Below are 14517 nucleotides of genomic sequence, written 5' to 3'. Positions count from 1 at the left end.
CAACAAAAAAAAAAAAATGTAATTAATGGCAGGGATGCTAACAAGTTAATGGTAAACTCAAATTGGGTTACTAGAAAATCCAAGGTACTGGAAATTTCCTCAAATGAATTAGTAGCAACTACTCATCATTAAGTTCATTGGTTACCTGAATGATTAGTAACCGGATCGGGCATGACGGGGTTGCAAGAGTTGATGAGAGTTTTGACTTATTTGCGAGTGTGTTTAAAATCATTTGACCAAAACGCACAAGCATATATATTACTGCTAATTATAAGGGCTACACAGAACTCTAGAAAGATGTTGTCTGTCTCAACCCGGAAAAAAAAAAAAAGAACTCTAGAAAGATGTGCTGCGTGCTGCTTTAATTTGGCTTCGGAAAGTGAACGGAGACGATGCAGCAGCAGCAGCAGCGGGATAATGAATATTCCTCAACATTCCTTTTGCTTCCTTTGATATACATATATATATATATATATATGAGGAATCCCATTGCATCTGCATCTTCCAATATATTAGTATAGTAACAACTTTACCCACTTTTACAGTCGGGTTGGGGGTGGTTTTCTGGGGGGAGTAGGAGGGAGGGAGGGGGCTCCATCCAATGGCTTTTCGTGGCAGCTTAATTGCTGAAAATATTAGTGCACAAATGACCATGCATATATAGTCGACATTAATGGTCCCCTCCCAACTCTTTTTGAGTGTTTCTTTACATTAATTCCCATCCGAGTACGCAAGAATATTAGAAGCAAATTGAGCAACAATAAGACCCTTTGTTTTTTGGGTTAAGGGGGCGGGGGAGGAGGCAAAAGAAGAAAGAAAAGAAAAAAGAAGAAGAAGAGATTCCAAACGTGCTCCTTGGTTTATTGCTCACCTAGATATGCCCGCAAATATGCTAATGTTATATTCCTCTAGCACTATCACTTTCCATGCCTTTTCCAATTTTTTTTTTCTTCTTCTTATATATGTATAATGACTAGCAATAACAATGAATGGGCATGCGCTTTCAGAATGAAACAAAGTACAGTAACTAGTTTATCTGTCAGATTAAATACATACGTGAGTTCAGTGCATGGGATTTAGAGTTGTGAGAAAGGATTTAGCGTTGAAGTCTTGGATTACTTGTAGTAGTAGACTAGTAGTAGTGCTAAATGCTAATATCCTGTCTGTCTGTCTGGGGCCAAAGGAGATCCATCTCTGGAGAAGGAAAGGCTGGTTGGTTGGACCCGTCAACGCTAATGATTTGAGATTGGATCTTGAGACTTGAGACTTACTTGAAAGAGAGAGAGGGACAGATTGCTTTATTCAGCCCCACAACTGACGACACCTATATTCTTGAGCCCCCAATCTCTGCTATATATATATACACACACACAATACAATGATACAATCCTGAATCCTCCGCCAGAAGTTTTTATACATGCTATATTCTTGATTCAGCATTATTAGTTCCTTCTCCGTGGGTTGATCTGGAGCATCATTCCAAATCAAAGGCTTTCTCTGCACTTGGTTTCGTTCTTGTTTTCCGGTTCATATATTCTTAAATCTCATGGAGGTAATTAATAAAACACTATACATATATATATGTACATATTCTTCCCCCGTTGATCATTCTTCAGTTAACATACACCCGTTGATCTCATGGAAGTTTTTTTTCCTTTTATTACTTAGTAATTAGTATTAACTTTTGTTGGGTTTGTGGATGGCAGACCGTAGAAATGAAGGTGGAGATGGCTGGGATACATGAGAAAAGACTTCGGAAATGTCTGTCAAAGTTGAAGGGTACGTAAATTATTCATTTGAGATCATAGTACATGATGATAGTAGTCAGTAGTATTACTGTATTGAAAATGCATGTATATGATTCATTTATTGGGACAGGGATAGAGAAAGTGGAAGTGGATGGAAAGAGTGAGAAGGTAACGGTGACCGGATACCCCCATCGCAACAAGATCCTGAAAGCAGTGAGGAGAGGTGGCCTCAGAGCTGATTTCTGGTCTCCTCAAAATGAGCTCCTGCTCCTCAATGCATATGCCTCCTCCGCCGCAGCGGCCCCCTTCCCCTTCAACAATTTCACCTCCTTCTTCTAGACTCCTCGCTCCATATCTAATATATCTATACATACATGCTTTTCTTTCGGTTTCCTTAAAGAAATAGCTAGCTAGGGAGAAAATTAATTATGATTCGTCGTTTAATATAGTAGTAGTAGTAGTTTTTTATCATCGCCGGAGTGACTTTTGAGGTATGCAGCTGGCAATTCCGGTGGCTGCATCAATGCAGGGCTTTGGCACATACTTTTTCCTTCCTTTCATTCCACGAAAATATGAGGAAAAAAAAAATACCAACTTTATTTATTTATTTATTTTTGTCGATGTTGCTTTTGGGCTTCTACGGTCAATGAATCTCTTATTAATTGTGGTGATGTTGCAACTTACCATAAAATATGATGATTACTTGACCTGCCTGTTGTGATGTCATCCATTCAAGAAAGTTAACACTGTAAAAAAAAAATAAAAATAAAAAAAAACCCCATAAAGAAAAAATAAAAAGGGGAAAACTCTAAATCTCTAAATTATTGCAATTTTTTACCGTCGATGAAATCTCTAAATCGGTCTACCATTGAGGGAAACTGAAAACCCAAACAAAAAAAACGCCAAATAATGAAGACGACAGGAAAAAAGAGGGGTACTCCAGCGGAACTCCAGAGGGCTTTTTAAATTATTACTACTAAAGAGTCTAGAGAGAGAGAGAGAGAGGGACGGGACAGAAGAAGTTGTCAGTCAACGCCCCCACCAGCGCCGCATTCTTCTCTCTTCCACAACCTAAACTATAAGTAGCTTCAGGCATCATCCATTTGAGAGTTCTGGTCGGCCGGCGGCCGGGTAAAATTTCTCAGATTTCACACTCAAACCCCAAAAGAAAGGACACGCAAAAAGAAAAAAAGAAAGAATTGGAGGAGGAGGAAAAAGATGCATTTGAGCGAGAACGAAGGGATAGAGAAAAAGAGGTTTGTGGTTACGGGTGGGGCGGGATTCGTGGGTTCCGCCCTCTGCCTTGAGCTGGTCAGGAGAGGGGCGCTCTCAGTCAAGGCCTTTGATCTTAATATCCACTCTTCCTTCTCCGACCGCCTCCGCCAACAGGGAGTCCACTTGATCCAAGGTCACCCCTCATGTCCTTCCTATGATTATAACATTTCTCTTCACTCCTCGAGACTCCAAAATAAAATTTTTTCTTTTTAAGAGGAAAAAAAAAATTCTCCCTGAGTTTTGCCTTCCTATTGTATAAAGTACTTGTTTCTTTCCGTGGAGTAGTTAATTTAGTCCTTTGTGACAAGTATGAATTCTTCCCGGATGAAATTAGAGAATGCTGTATCTTGGGATCATAATTGTTAGTATCCATCCTAGCATATTTTTTTATTAAATTGAATTGGAAAGCTTTCCATTGATTGGTTAGCCTCAGAGTTTAAAATTGCTGGGTTATCCGAGATATATATATATATATATATATATATATATATATATATATATAAAATAAATGTATATGCATCAGGGGATGTTACTTGCAAAGAAGATGTGGAAAAGGCGTTGCGCGGGGTGGACTGTGTATTCCACCTGGCCTCTTATGGCATGTCCGGGAAGGAAATGCTCCAGTACGGTCGGGTGGACGAGGTGAACATCAATGGGACTTGCCATGTCTTGGATGCTTGCCTCCACCACGGGATCGCCAGGCTTGTATATGTCAGCACCTACAATGTTGTGTTTGGCGGACAAGAAATTGTGAATGGCAATGAAACTCTACCTTACTTCCCCATGGATCACCACGTTGATCCTTATGGTCGTAGTAAAGCTATTGCCGAGCAACTGGTTTTGAAGACTAATGGCCGCCCCCTCAGGTATCTAAATAAATACTACTACTACTATGCAATACCATCATACATGCACATACCTGCCTTCAATTTTTAATATCAAAATCAACATGTTTTTCCATCTCCCAACTGCCTGCAGTAGCATATCATCATGTTTCAATGCATGTCTCAATTAATCGCATCAGCTCATCCTATTGTGAATTTATTGCTTGATGAAAACTCTACTTTGAGTTTTGAGCATTATCAGTTCATAAGTCTACACAAATATATACTTCTGCCCAACAATTTATGATCGTCGTGTCTCTGATATTGGTCTATTGTATTTAGTGCAGTTTAGGTATCTCAAAAACCGCAACTTTTTTTAAAGCTTGCAACATTCTCACCTTATGGAATCTTCATTTATGTAGTGAGTAGTATCACATTTTTACGTCCACAGGAACACAAACAAAAATGGAAAATGCCTGTACGCGTGTGCTGTGCGTCCTGCTGCAATTTATGGGCCTGGCGAAGAAAGGCACCTGCCGAGGATTGTAAATTTTGCCAAGTTAGGTCTGCTGCCGTTTAGAGTTGGAAATCCAAGTGTGAAAACTGACTGGGTTTATGTGGACAACCTTGTACTAGCCCTACTGTTAGCCAGCATGGGACTTTTGGATGACATCCCTGGAAAAGAAGGATCTCCCATTGCTGCTGGCCAGCCTTACTTCATATCTGACGGTATTTTTCATTTTTAGCTCGGAGTTGATTTTGTTAGCTCAAATTGTATTACTATCATGGGGCTCTTGGATCAGGTTGATATCTGACGCTAATCTCTGTTATTCATGTGAACTTCATTTGAAAGACTACAATTCTGAACTTGCTTGAGTAATAATACCTAACTTGTCATCTAGCTTCATGATTGCTCTTTTATGCGCAGGTTCTCCAGTCAATAGTTTCGAGTTCCTCCATCCACTGCTCAATAGTTTAGATTATGAACTCCCAAAGGCGTCATTAGCTGTTCGCCATGCTCTGCTTTTGGGGAATTTCTTTTGGGCTTTCTACAGTTTTATGTACCCGTGGTTGAATCGATCATGGCTTCCTCAACCACTGATGCTTCCCGCTGAAGTGTACAAGGTGCACCTATGAGATGCCAATTAATTTTTATCTCTTTAATTCTCTCTATACTTAAAATATGTTTTCTAGCTATACCATAAATAAATAACTGGAACCCAACCACGTAATTGTCAATCTTGTTACTCTTTGTTTTCTCATTGCAATCACTGTAATCCGTAATAGTCTCTCCTTGACATTTTACTAATTTTAGTGAGATCAAAATGAATCATTTCATATGAGTAGGAGAAGTCTGTTTCTGAGACTTCAAGAGAACTCTACTCTTTTAACATTTTCTTCTTATCCTGTCTGCCGGTTGATTAAGTTACCCCTTCACTACAGCCAGTATACGGTGCTAGAGTGAGGTGAATGCCTCATACCATGAGGGGATACAAGCGATTAGGTTCATTCTGGGGCATTAATTTGTTTATGTTTTTGACTTCCTATGACACACAACAGAATTTACTAGTTTGAGAAATGCCTTTTATGTGCATATTTGTAAGTTGAAAATAGATTTTCTTCAGTTGTTTGTTTTTGGAAATTAAAAAACAGTTCCTCTACATTAATTCTTCCAGTTAGATGTGAGTCAAGGTACTTGATGGCAACATCTCTTGAAATTCTACGCATTGGCAGGTTGGTGTAACCCATTACTTCTCCTTTGTGAAAGCAAAAGAGGAGCTTGGGTACATCCCTATGGTGAGTCCTCGCGAGGGTATGGCAGCAACCATCTCGTATTGGCAAGACAAGAAGAGGAGAAATTTGGATGGGCCTACAATATATGCATGGCTGTTCTGTGTGATTGGAATGCTTTCACTATTTGCCGCTGCTTACCTTCCAGATTTTGGACCTATTCCCCTAGTTAGATCTTTTAGTCTTCTGTTCCTGCGTTCTGTGACAGCATTGAGGTTGCTTTTCCTTATATCGGCTGCATTACATGTTGGTGAAGCTATATATGCTTGGAATCTTGCGAAAAAGGTGGATCCTGCAAACTCCAAGGGATGGTTTTGGCAAACTTTTGCTTTGGGGTTTTTTTCTTTGCGTTTCTTGTTGAAGAGAGCCAAAAGATAGGCATAGATTGAGGTGAAAGAGCTGCTGTTCCAAAGCTCGTACCAAAGCCGCTAACAGATACGACTCATTTATGCCAAATTCTTATGCTATGGAAATGGTGGTTTTCCATGTTTTTGGGTAGTTTAGCTCTCTTAAATGCTACATGAGCTTGGATTTTATTCTTCATTTCCAACATTTTATTGAATTTAAGCTAATTCTGTAAAATGCTAGTACAATCGAGTCCTTGAGGTGTTGCTGGTGAGTAGAGATAAGCTGCAGATTTGTTAGTGATGCAGCTGATCAGGTGGATTATCACGGACAAGACTACATAATTTACTTTCCTCGTACCAGAATCCAACCAGGCGGATACATGGTCGTCTGCAAAGGGGAAATGAAAGCACATGGATCTTGCAGCAGTCTGTGGTTCATTTTATCAAATCTACACGGTGGTGATCCGAAAAAATCAGTCCAGAATGTTTTTGTACGTTTCAATTACCTACAAACAAGCACTGCAGGCTCGAGTCTAGTTCTATGACCAAATTACCGCTTCTTCATCCTCCTCAAGGGCTATAACTGAAAAAATCACCGAGGAGAGCGGCAGAAAAATTACTCCGCATCAAGAAAGAACAGAAAATGCAGAACCTAAAACTGCCTGCCCACTATCATTGGCACAAAAAAAAAAAAAAAAATCTACAACAGTAGTAAACTAAACCACAACATCAGTAGTATCTTTAAAACCCTAAATTTAAGCTAATAATTAATAAAGCACGAAATAAAACGCAGGCTGACTACCCCACCAATACAATGACACTACGGTTCCATACTCTGCACAACTAGAATTACAACCTAGGTTTTGAATTACTACAATCTCCCCAGGAGCAGGATGTGCTACTCGCCAACTAGCCTCTTCTGTTCATTCACTCGTATTATATTTATTTCCACGGCATGCTAGACATGGCTTGTGCACTAACATTATTGCAGGCCCCAGTGCTGTGATTTAATGGGCTGCCAGAAGATTCACTGAGACTGAGAGTCCCACGAGATGGAGGGCTGCTGGCCCCACTGGGATTAACCTTCAATGGAGCATGTGAAGGCTCCACCACATGGTTAACTGTTTTTGACTCCTTGCGACCATCAGCCACAAAACTGCCAACAATGACCTGCAAGGAAGAAATTATCACTCCCATAGTCCAATCATAAACAGATTTTAGTTGGGGCAAAAAAATGCGATGTGTTACTCTGCTTATTATTAATGTATGCCCAGTCCAAAAGATAAAACTACATCGAAAGAAAGTGCATCTCCATCATCTTAAACCCCAAGAGTAATCAGTGTATAACAAGTTAAACATTCATCATGCGCTCTTGACATGTACATACAAAGCCAAAAAGGGTAATTTGCCTGTTTGAAAGACTTACCCTCACCAAATTACTGCAAGTCCCAAACATGGTAATAGCAATTTACCCATGAGAAGCAAAATAAATAAATTACAAAACCACAGCAGCAAATAATATATCATTAGCCAGTTACTCCGTTCAATTTTTCATCATTAATGTGCGAATGGCACAAGTTTGAGGATGATTGAGACCACATGAAGTTTCAACGTCAATGACTTCCTCTCTCTCTTAAATTAAATAGGTTCAAGCTTGCGATAATTGACTTGCTACGGGAGTGCTTACGTACATTCCATAATGTGACTACACAAAGTTTAAATCACAACAATAATTTAAGGAAACTAGATAAGAAGTAAAGGTGCTAAATAATAAATAGTATTATGTGTAAACCAACAACAGAAAGCACAAAAAAAAGAAACCACTGCAAGTCATACTGAAAGAGGATACAACAGAGACCACTGCAAGTCATAATCAAAGAGCGTATCAAGTGCAAAACAAACCTGAACAGGGGATGCAGCAGTCAGAAGACCTGCCACACAACCACCAAGAACCCGTCCATCTGGTCCAGCCAATGAGATGCTTAGCCCACCAGTTCTGCTCCGCTGGCCACCAACTTCAGATAGCAAAAATGAACCAGAAAGAGACAGAATATCAAACCGACCCTACATGGAAAGCGTTAACAAAAAATAAGAAATTAGAATGTAACTTAAGTTTGAATAGATAGATATTTCCACCAACGAAGTGCAAGTTCAACAAAGTAAAGGATAAAATGCTAACATTTAAACATATACTAAGCATGGACATAATTCAGATTATAACATTTCAAGATGAAGGATATCTGCAAACAACATAAACACCAAGATAACTCTTAATTCCCAAACACAAGCAGCAAGAAGTTCAGACGACAATAGCACGCTAAGAATGAATCTTTCTAAATTTAACATGTTAGATTTCTTAACGCATCTTGTGGTCCAGGAGAGTGTCATAGGTCTTCTCTGTGATCATGGCAGGGGATATGTATGTTAGTGTAAGATATACATCAAAAGTCCATCAATCCAATAGTAACTCATAATCAGTGCAAATATGTGTGAGAGAGAAAGGACGAGAGAGACTCTTTAAATTGACCAGCATTAACATCCTAAGAATCAAATATTATCCACCAGTCATACCATCACAATTAGCACTATGAATAAAACAGGTAAGCACTGAAAACCTCGTAAGTTGCAGTTCCGCCGGATGTTGCAGTTTGACGAAGAGTCACATTTGATATGGCCCCATTTGCAGACAAAATACAGACGGCTCTAGGGCCATGCTGAGAAAAGGACATTATTTTGGCAGACACGTCCTGCAAAAGGCAAATAATAAGGTTGATAAACCCATTAGGCTTTTTGTTTCAACTAAACACTCTCCACAGGATAAATGTTTGAAAATGGTAAAGAAAGGGAGGCCCTTTTAGAATCTTTGATGTCCAAGTATCAAGCTTCTTCCATCAAGGCATGATTTAATGAGCCGTAGGCCAAGTACAACTATCATGTCCATATAAACATAATTAAAATAAAGACATTCCCCTATAAAACCCAACATGTCAACTACTGCATCATTCATTGCTCAAAAAATATGATTGCAGAAGGCAAAAGCAGAAAATTGAAGAACTTTTAGAAAAAGGATACTAAATTGGTACACTGCTGAGCATAAGCTAAATCTAATCACTCCAGAACTCCCATATGGAAGAGATTCTCCCAAGCAAGAACCTTCCTCAAGCAAAAAATGCCAGAAATGAAATTACAGCAAATGGCTCTTGTAGGGTTGACATTTATGACAGTAGAAGTACCTTGCTTTCAGTTAACCAAACAAGACTGACAATTATTTAGTTTTCAATTATTCACCGCACAGATTTTCTGCATGCAACAGTCCCTTAAAACAAAGATCACATCTATTGAGCCAACGGAAGACAAAAGCATCCACAGCTACATGAAAGAAAATGTAGAATACCATGGACTTGTAGAAAAACAGCGCAACTGTTGCAAGCCACTAATTGATTTTGGTTGCACATGAACTCTGTGTGTGTGTGTGTGGATTTTGTGCTCACTCACATCAGTTCCTTAACAATATACAGTTACATAAGCAAATTTTGGCTTTTCCACCGCTATTGCTTTTCTAGTTAGCAAGAAGAGAGTTAAAGAGCTAACCTCCCCAGCTTTGACAGTTATGACATGCGGTGTAAATCCTATTCCAACTGATCCTGTAGGCAAAATCTTTTGTCAGTAACCAATTTCCAGGGGATGAACCAAAACAACAACAGAAATAAGTATAAGAACACATACAAGGAAATAATAGAGGCTAGTGCAACACAGAAGTTGAAACCATTTCAGAAAATTGGCAAAATAACTACATGTTTTCATGTTGCAATACCCAAACTATACAAGCCAGCGAAGCCACACAACTCTGACAACAGAAAAGATCAATTTTAGAGAGAGAAGATATGAAGGGAAAAAAGAACACAGTATCAGGCTCGCAATGACGTCAAAAACCAACAGAATAAGTAGACTTTTTCACTTTTTAATAAGCCCAAAGTACATTAGCCATAAAATTTCCGACGATTGAAGCCACGATTTCAGGGAAACAAAAGAATGGCATTCAGTAATCTATCTACACACATAAAGTGAGACTCAAAATTTAAAGGATAGGTTTTAGTATATACAAATTCCCAGAAGCAACAATTTTCTCCACAGGCATCTAAACCAAGTAAAGACCATAAAGCTTTGAGGAACTTCTTCTACGGTCCAAGTCTTCTACACGCAAGAATGAGCAACAGGACAGAAAAGAGCAGAAATAATAATATTAAAAAGCAGAAATTTTCCACTCAATATTGGAGGAGAAAGGCTAAAAACAACCTGTTCAGGATATGTTTCCTGTGTTTTACTAACAGCCAGAAAAACATAAACATAGAGACTCAGCATACATCATCATGGAAACATCAAATAGAGGGATCTCAAAATGCATTAGAAAAAAGCTTAGATTAATAAACGTGAGGAGGAAATTTATACGACCAAGAGAAGTGCACACGTAATGGGATTCTAAAAGGTAAAAGAGGAAATGCTCCAGCAGAAAGGAGGGCATAATGGTAATTTTAGAATAATGCTAAGATTCTGGGAGCCAGATCAAAGCCGATCCAAACTTCCAGGGATGACCAATATTCCGTCCCTCACTTACAGTCTCTGCAGTCGGCCACGTACTAGCATTAAAATAAACCACAGCAATTAGGCTTTTCACAGAATAGAAGGTGGCGAAGGAAATAAAAGGGACAAACTTGGAGCAGAAAAACATTCCATGTTTACCAGCCCCCAAACCACGTGGACAAACAAATTAAATATACATATGGTGGCCATGGCCATGACAAAAATCAAAATAAGTATCTAAGATGGAGGCAGAAATATTAAAAAACTGATATTCATACCCAAAGCTTCAACTGGTTGCTTTTTGCCAGAACCAGGTGGCCTGCCTCTAGCCTTCTTGGTGGAAGGTGACGGTGATGACGGCATTCCAGAAGGTGGAGGAACAGCAAGAGAGGGAGGCTGGTGCAGTGATGGAGAGAAATGTACGCCAGGTGGAGGCGGAGCAGCAGCAGTTGGAGGAGGAGAGGGCACGAGAGCCATGGCTATGGAACCATCTGGGCCGTACTTTCTGGGCCTTCCTCTCTTGCGCTTGACGGTGTCGGCACCAGAATTGAGGTTGACATTGTTAGAAAGCAGCAGACCAGAGGAGGCAGGGGCGGAGGAGTCGGCGGTGGCGGGCTGGTATGGCGGGGAAGAGGCTGAGAGAGGAGGTTTGTAGAGATTAGGTGGGTCGTTGGGGTAGGCGAAAGACAGGTTGTGGAGGAGGGACTGGGGCTGGGGGGGAGCGGGAGGAGGTGGCGTAGATTTCTGGATGGACGGGAGGGAGAATGAGGTGTTGTCCCTGGTGGTGGTAGCAGTGATCACTTCCCCTCCTCCTCCACCTCCAGCCTCAGACGCTGACATTTTTGCTCTAAAAATTCGCACAAATGTTTTCCCAGTAAAAGGTCACCTGAAAAGAGAGAGGAACAACGGGGAAAAAATGTCAACTTTTTTACTGCTGCATTAACATTTTGATCTTCAGTTCAGGAGGAAGAACATTAGGCTTCCTCACCACCCACACACACACACAACCAAAAAAAAAAAAAAAACCCTAAACTTACTTCGAAGCTCACCCCCCCCCCCCCCCCAACAAAAAAAAAAAAAACAAAAACAAAACTATGCAAGTTATGCTGCTGCTAGTTATAACAAAAATAAATACAAAAATATAAATTTGAAAGCTTTATAAATTTGAAAGCTTATACTAGTAAGTAGAATTTTGGGAAGGAAAGGAATTGGGAATTTCAAGGTTTAGCAGAAGTGAAAAAACTAGCAAACAAAAAAACATAATACATATAAAACAAAAGTGGAACGTAGAGGAAGAAGCGTAAAATGGTCGGTGTGGGAGTGGAAAGCAAAATGGCTTTTAAGAAACAGAAAAAAAGAGATGTGCAGGGGAGGAATGTCCGAAGTTTTGAACAGATCAAATAAAACGAAAATGGGGCAGGAAACCAGAAGCCCCAGAGCTGGAAGAAAATCCAGCCAAAACGACCAGGATGATGATATTTTCATTTTTGCAGAATTGTAGTAGCTGATTTTTGGGTCTTTTACTCAGGGGCCTTTCTCTTCTCTTCTTTTTCTTTTTCTTTTTCTTCTTTCTCTTTTTTTTTTTTGAAATGGAAAAACTCACAACAAAATTGAAAAGAAAATAGTAAAAAAAAAAAATTAACAACAACAGAAAAAATTCAGAGAAAATTAAAAAACAAAAAAAAAAGGAGGAAAATTGCTTACCAACAAAGATAGGGGAAAAAAGTAAGCGGAAATGGCGGAGGATAGAATCCAGGGATGAGAATGGGGAAGAAAGAGAATTTGGTTGGTAAATAATACAGTAGCAGTCCAGTATGAAAGAGAGGGAGTGAGAAGGAGAAGGGGGTTTTGGGATTTGGTGTGGGGAGGGTGAAATTAAAAATTAGGGGTGCGGTGTAATTTTTTTTTTTTTTAACTTATATATATATTTGTGATTTTTTCTGTTTCTGGGAGGAGGGATTAGAGGCCCGGACCGGATATCTATCTATCTCCGGGGGTAAGTAAACTTTTGTCCCAAATCACCACCTCTCACTGAATCTTCCACTACTTCTTCCCATTTTAGCAAGGATTCGTTTCTTCAGTTTGAGTAGCGGGCGGCCTAAAATATTTTATTGTTGCATTTTGGGGAGAGAGAGATTCGGCATTCAATTGCTTGCTTACTTAAAAAGAAAAAAGAAAAAAAAAATGTACTACTCGCTCACTCTCGCGCTTAAATTGCTGTGCTATTACTATTATTATTACGACCAATTAATACTTGTCTTTTGATTTGGATCATTTTGGATGCATTATTGCAGTCACCTCCGCCTCTTTCCTTTTTTTTTTTTTTTTTTTCTCTTTTTATAGGCTCTGGTCAGAGTAATATATTAATAGTACTAATATTCATTGCATTACGTTATCCATCCACCGTACACGTACTGTGTGTGAAAGTTTCTCTCTAAAATTTGCTTCACTGTTGTTTTGTTGTTCAGTGACCACTCAAAAAAGGATTAAATCCCTCTTTGATTTAGAGGTCGGGAGTTCGAACGCTATCTATAATGAAAAAAAGTATCAGAAGAAAATCCCTTTAATCTAATCAGATATACTGCGTCGTTGCTGAAAATTAAAAAAAAAATCATTCTTTTCATCAAAATGAAATTGTAAATGCGCGTGTGTTTGGATTGTAAGTTATTTGAGATATTTTTACTGTAGCACTTTTTGTGACGTGATGTATGTGAGATAAAAAGGTAATTGGGAAGATAAAAAGGTGTATTGGAAATTGTAATGGTGATGTAAGCAAATATATTTGGGCAAATAACTTACAATCCAAACACACTAAATTAGCACTAATAAATTAAATACTGCTCCTATTTAGGCAATAGCACATTGTATACACAGCGCCGAAACCAACGAATTGAGAGATTGATTAATCATATGGATAGAGGCAGCAAGGAATGATAGGTTACAGGGAATTCAAATGCGTATATTCTCAAATATACATCAGGTAATACACTACTACTACTACTGGTAGTAGCATATAGTATATTATATATCTCTGTAGAGTGTAGTAAGTAGTTTTAAATTAAATTAGTAGGGAGAGTAGTTTAAGAGCGCTGCGCTTCTAAATAAGTTCTACCCGACTGACCCTTGTCCAAGGCTAATGCTAATGCGGGTGCGTCGCACTTTCCATTTGCTGAAAGATTAGCAGTGTGCCTACCAATCAATCAATAAATGGTCCTTTCTACTAATACTTTGCCTGTCTACCATTATTTAGTTTCTTTCAACTGAAATTTCCTTTGAGATAATGTCCGTCGTATAAAAAAAAAGCAAAGTCGTTAGTGATTTGGAAAACTTTTTTCTCCCTTCTCCCTAAGTTTTTTTCTTTTAAATTCTTTATACTCACATACATCACATCACACAAATTTCCTCTATAATAGCTCGTAATTCGAAAAAAAAAATTTCCAAATAACCTCCCTCTAATATCAATACAAATGCATCTCCCCAATTTAGAGACGCGGAAATTGAACTGATTGTTGGAGACACGACACGAGACTCGAACGATTGTCAAGAAAACCGTTTGGGTCGATTTTGTATAAAATGCATAAGATGTAACTATGTATGCATACGATGTAATTCACTTTTAATAACGTGTAACTATAGAACAAAATTTTATTGGCCTCCTCCTCCGATTATCAGGGTTACCGTGCATGAAACAACCGTTCCTGAAAGTTTACGGTCAATATTTGGCCAAAAAATATATATATATATATATATATATATGTATATATAAGGTTCAGATTTCATCTTGTACATCGTTTTTCAAATCATGCGTGGGATCTATAAAAATTTATTCTATAATTACACGTTGTTGAAAGTGAGTTATATCGTATGCATATAAAATTACATTTTATATATTTTGCACAAAATGGGCCGAATTATTTTCCTGATGTCCGTACGAGAGTACAGGACTCCACT

At 38.8% G+C, this 14517-nt stretch overlaps 3 protein-coding genes across 4 annotated transcripts; 2 read left to right on the top strand and 1 right to left on the bottom strand.

The window, feature by feature from the left end:
• Window positions 1–1190: 1190 nt before the first annotated feature.
• Window positions 1191–2359, top strand: LOC140016076 (heavy metal-associated isoprenylated plant protein 28-like). The gene is made up of 3 exons (XM_072069076.1): window positions 1191–1552; window positions 1707–1779; window positions 1879–2359. Exons 1-3 carry the CDS (start codon window positions 1547–1549, stop codon window positions 2085–2087), a joined length of 288 nt encoding a protein of 95 aa, XP_071925177.1. The 5' UTR covers window positions 1191–1546; the 3' UTR covers window positions 2088–2359.
• Window positions 2360–2649: 290 nt separating this feature from the next.
• LOC113712205 (uncharacterized) lies at window positions 2650–6220 on the top strand. The gene is made up of 5 exons (XM_027235526.2): window positions 2650–3156; window positions 3547–3889; window positions 4299–4576; window positions 4776–4972; window positions 5582–6220. Exons 1-5 carry the CDS (start codon window positions 2967–2969, stop codon window positions 6014–6016), a joined length of 1443 nt encoding a protein of 480 aa, XP_027091327.2. The 5' UTR covers window positions 2650–2966; the 3' UTR covers window positions 6017–6220.
• A 225-nt stretch (window positions 6221–6445) lies between these two features.
• LOC113712206 (AT-hook motif nuclear-localized protein 10) lies at window positions 6446–12563 on the bottom strand. 2 transcript variants are annotated; one of them, XM_027235527.2, is made up of 6 exons: window positions 12271–12563; window positions 10845–11452; window positions 9577–9629; window positions 8601–8732; window positions 7888–8049; window positions 6446–7155 (listed from the first exon to the last, which is right to left on the bottom strand). In XM_027235527.2, the coding sequence occupies exons 2-6, from the start codon at window positions 11404–11406 to the stop codon at window positions 6928–6930; spliced, it is 1137 nt and encodes a 378-aa protein (XP_027091328.2). In that variant the 5' UTR covers window positions 11407–11452; window positions 12271–12563; the 3' UTR covers window positions 6446–6927. The 2 variants fall into 2 exon arrangements, with proteins under 2 accessions (XP_027091328.2, XP_071925176.1); XM_072069075.1 differs by lacking the exon at window positions 12271–12563 and having other exon boundaries at window positions 10845–11601.
• Between the last annotated feature and the right edge of the window lie 1954 nt (window positions 12564–14517).

Source organism: Coffea arabica, chromosome 10c, assembly GCF_036785885.1.
Source record: "Coffea arabica cultivar ET-39 chromosome 10c, Coffea Arabica ET-39 HiFi, whole genome shotgun sequence".
In the NCBI taxonomy this organism is placed as follows: domain Eukaryota; kingdom Viridiplantae; phylum Streptophyta; class Magnoliopsida; order Gentianales; family Rubiaceae; genus Coffea; species Coffea arabica.
The sequence above is the reverse complement of the archived record's forward strand: the minus strand, read 5'-3'. Positions and strand labels throughout refer to the sequence as shown.

Bases quoted from the DNA above. Each gene is read 5' to 3' on its own strand.
- LOC140016076 (XM_072069076.1), top strand. The intron at 1,780-1,878 runs GTACGTAAATTA...TTATTGGGACAG, and splicing joins ATGTCTGTCAAAGTTGAAGG to GGATAGAGAAAGTGGAAGTG.
- LOC113712205 (XM_027235526.2), top strand. From the start codon at position 2,967: ATGCATTTGAGCGAGAACGAAGGGATAGAGAAAAAGAGGTTTGTGGTT. The intron at 3,890-4,298 runs GTATCTAAATAA...TTACGTCCACAG, and splicing joins ACTAATGGCCGCCCCCTCAG to GAACACAAACAAAAATGGAA. The intron at 4,577-4,775 runs GTATTTTTCATT...TTTTATGCGCAG, and splicing joins GCCTTACTTCATATCTGACG to GTTCTCCAGTCAATAGTTTC.
- LOC113712206 (XM_027235527.2), bottom strand. From the start codon at position 11,406: ATGTCAGCGTCTGAGGCTGGAGGTGGAGGAGGAGGGGAAGTGATCACT. The intron at 9,630-10,844 runs GTATGAATATCA...TTTTGCCTACAG, and splicing joins GCAACCAGTTGAAGCTTTGG to GATCAGTTGGAATAGGATTT. The intron at 7,156-7,887 runs GTTTGTTTTGCA...TCTTCCTTGCAG, and splicing joins CTGCTGCATCCCCTGTTCAG to GTCATTGTTGGCAGTTTTGT.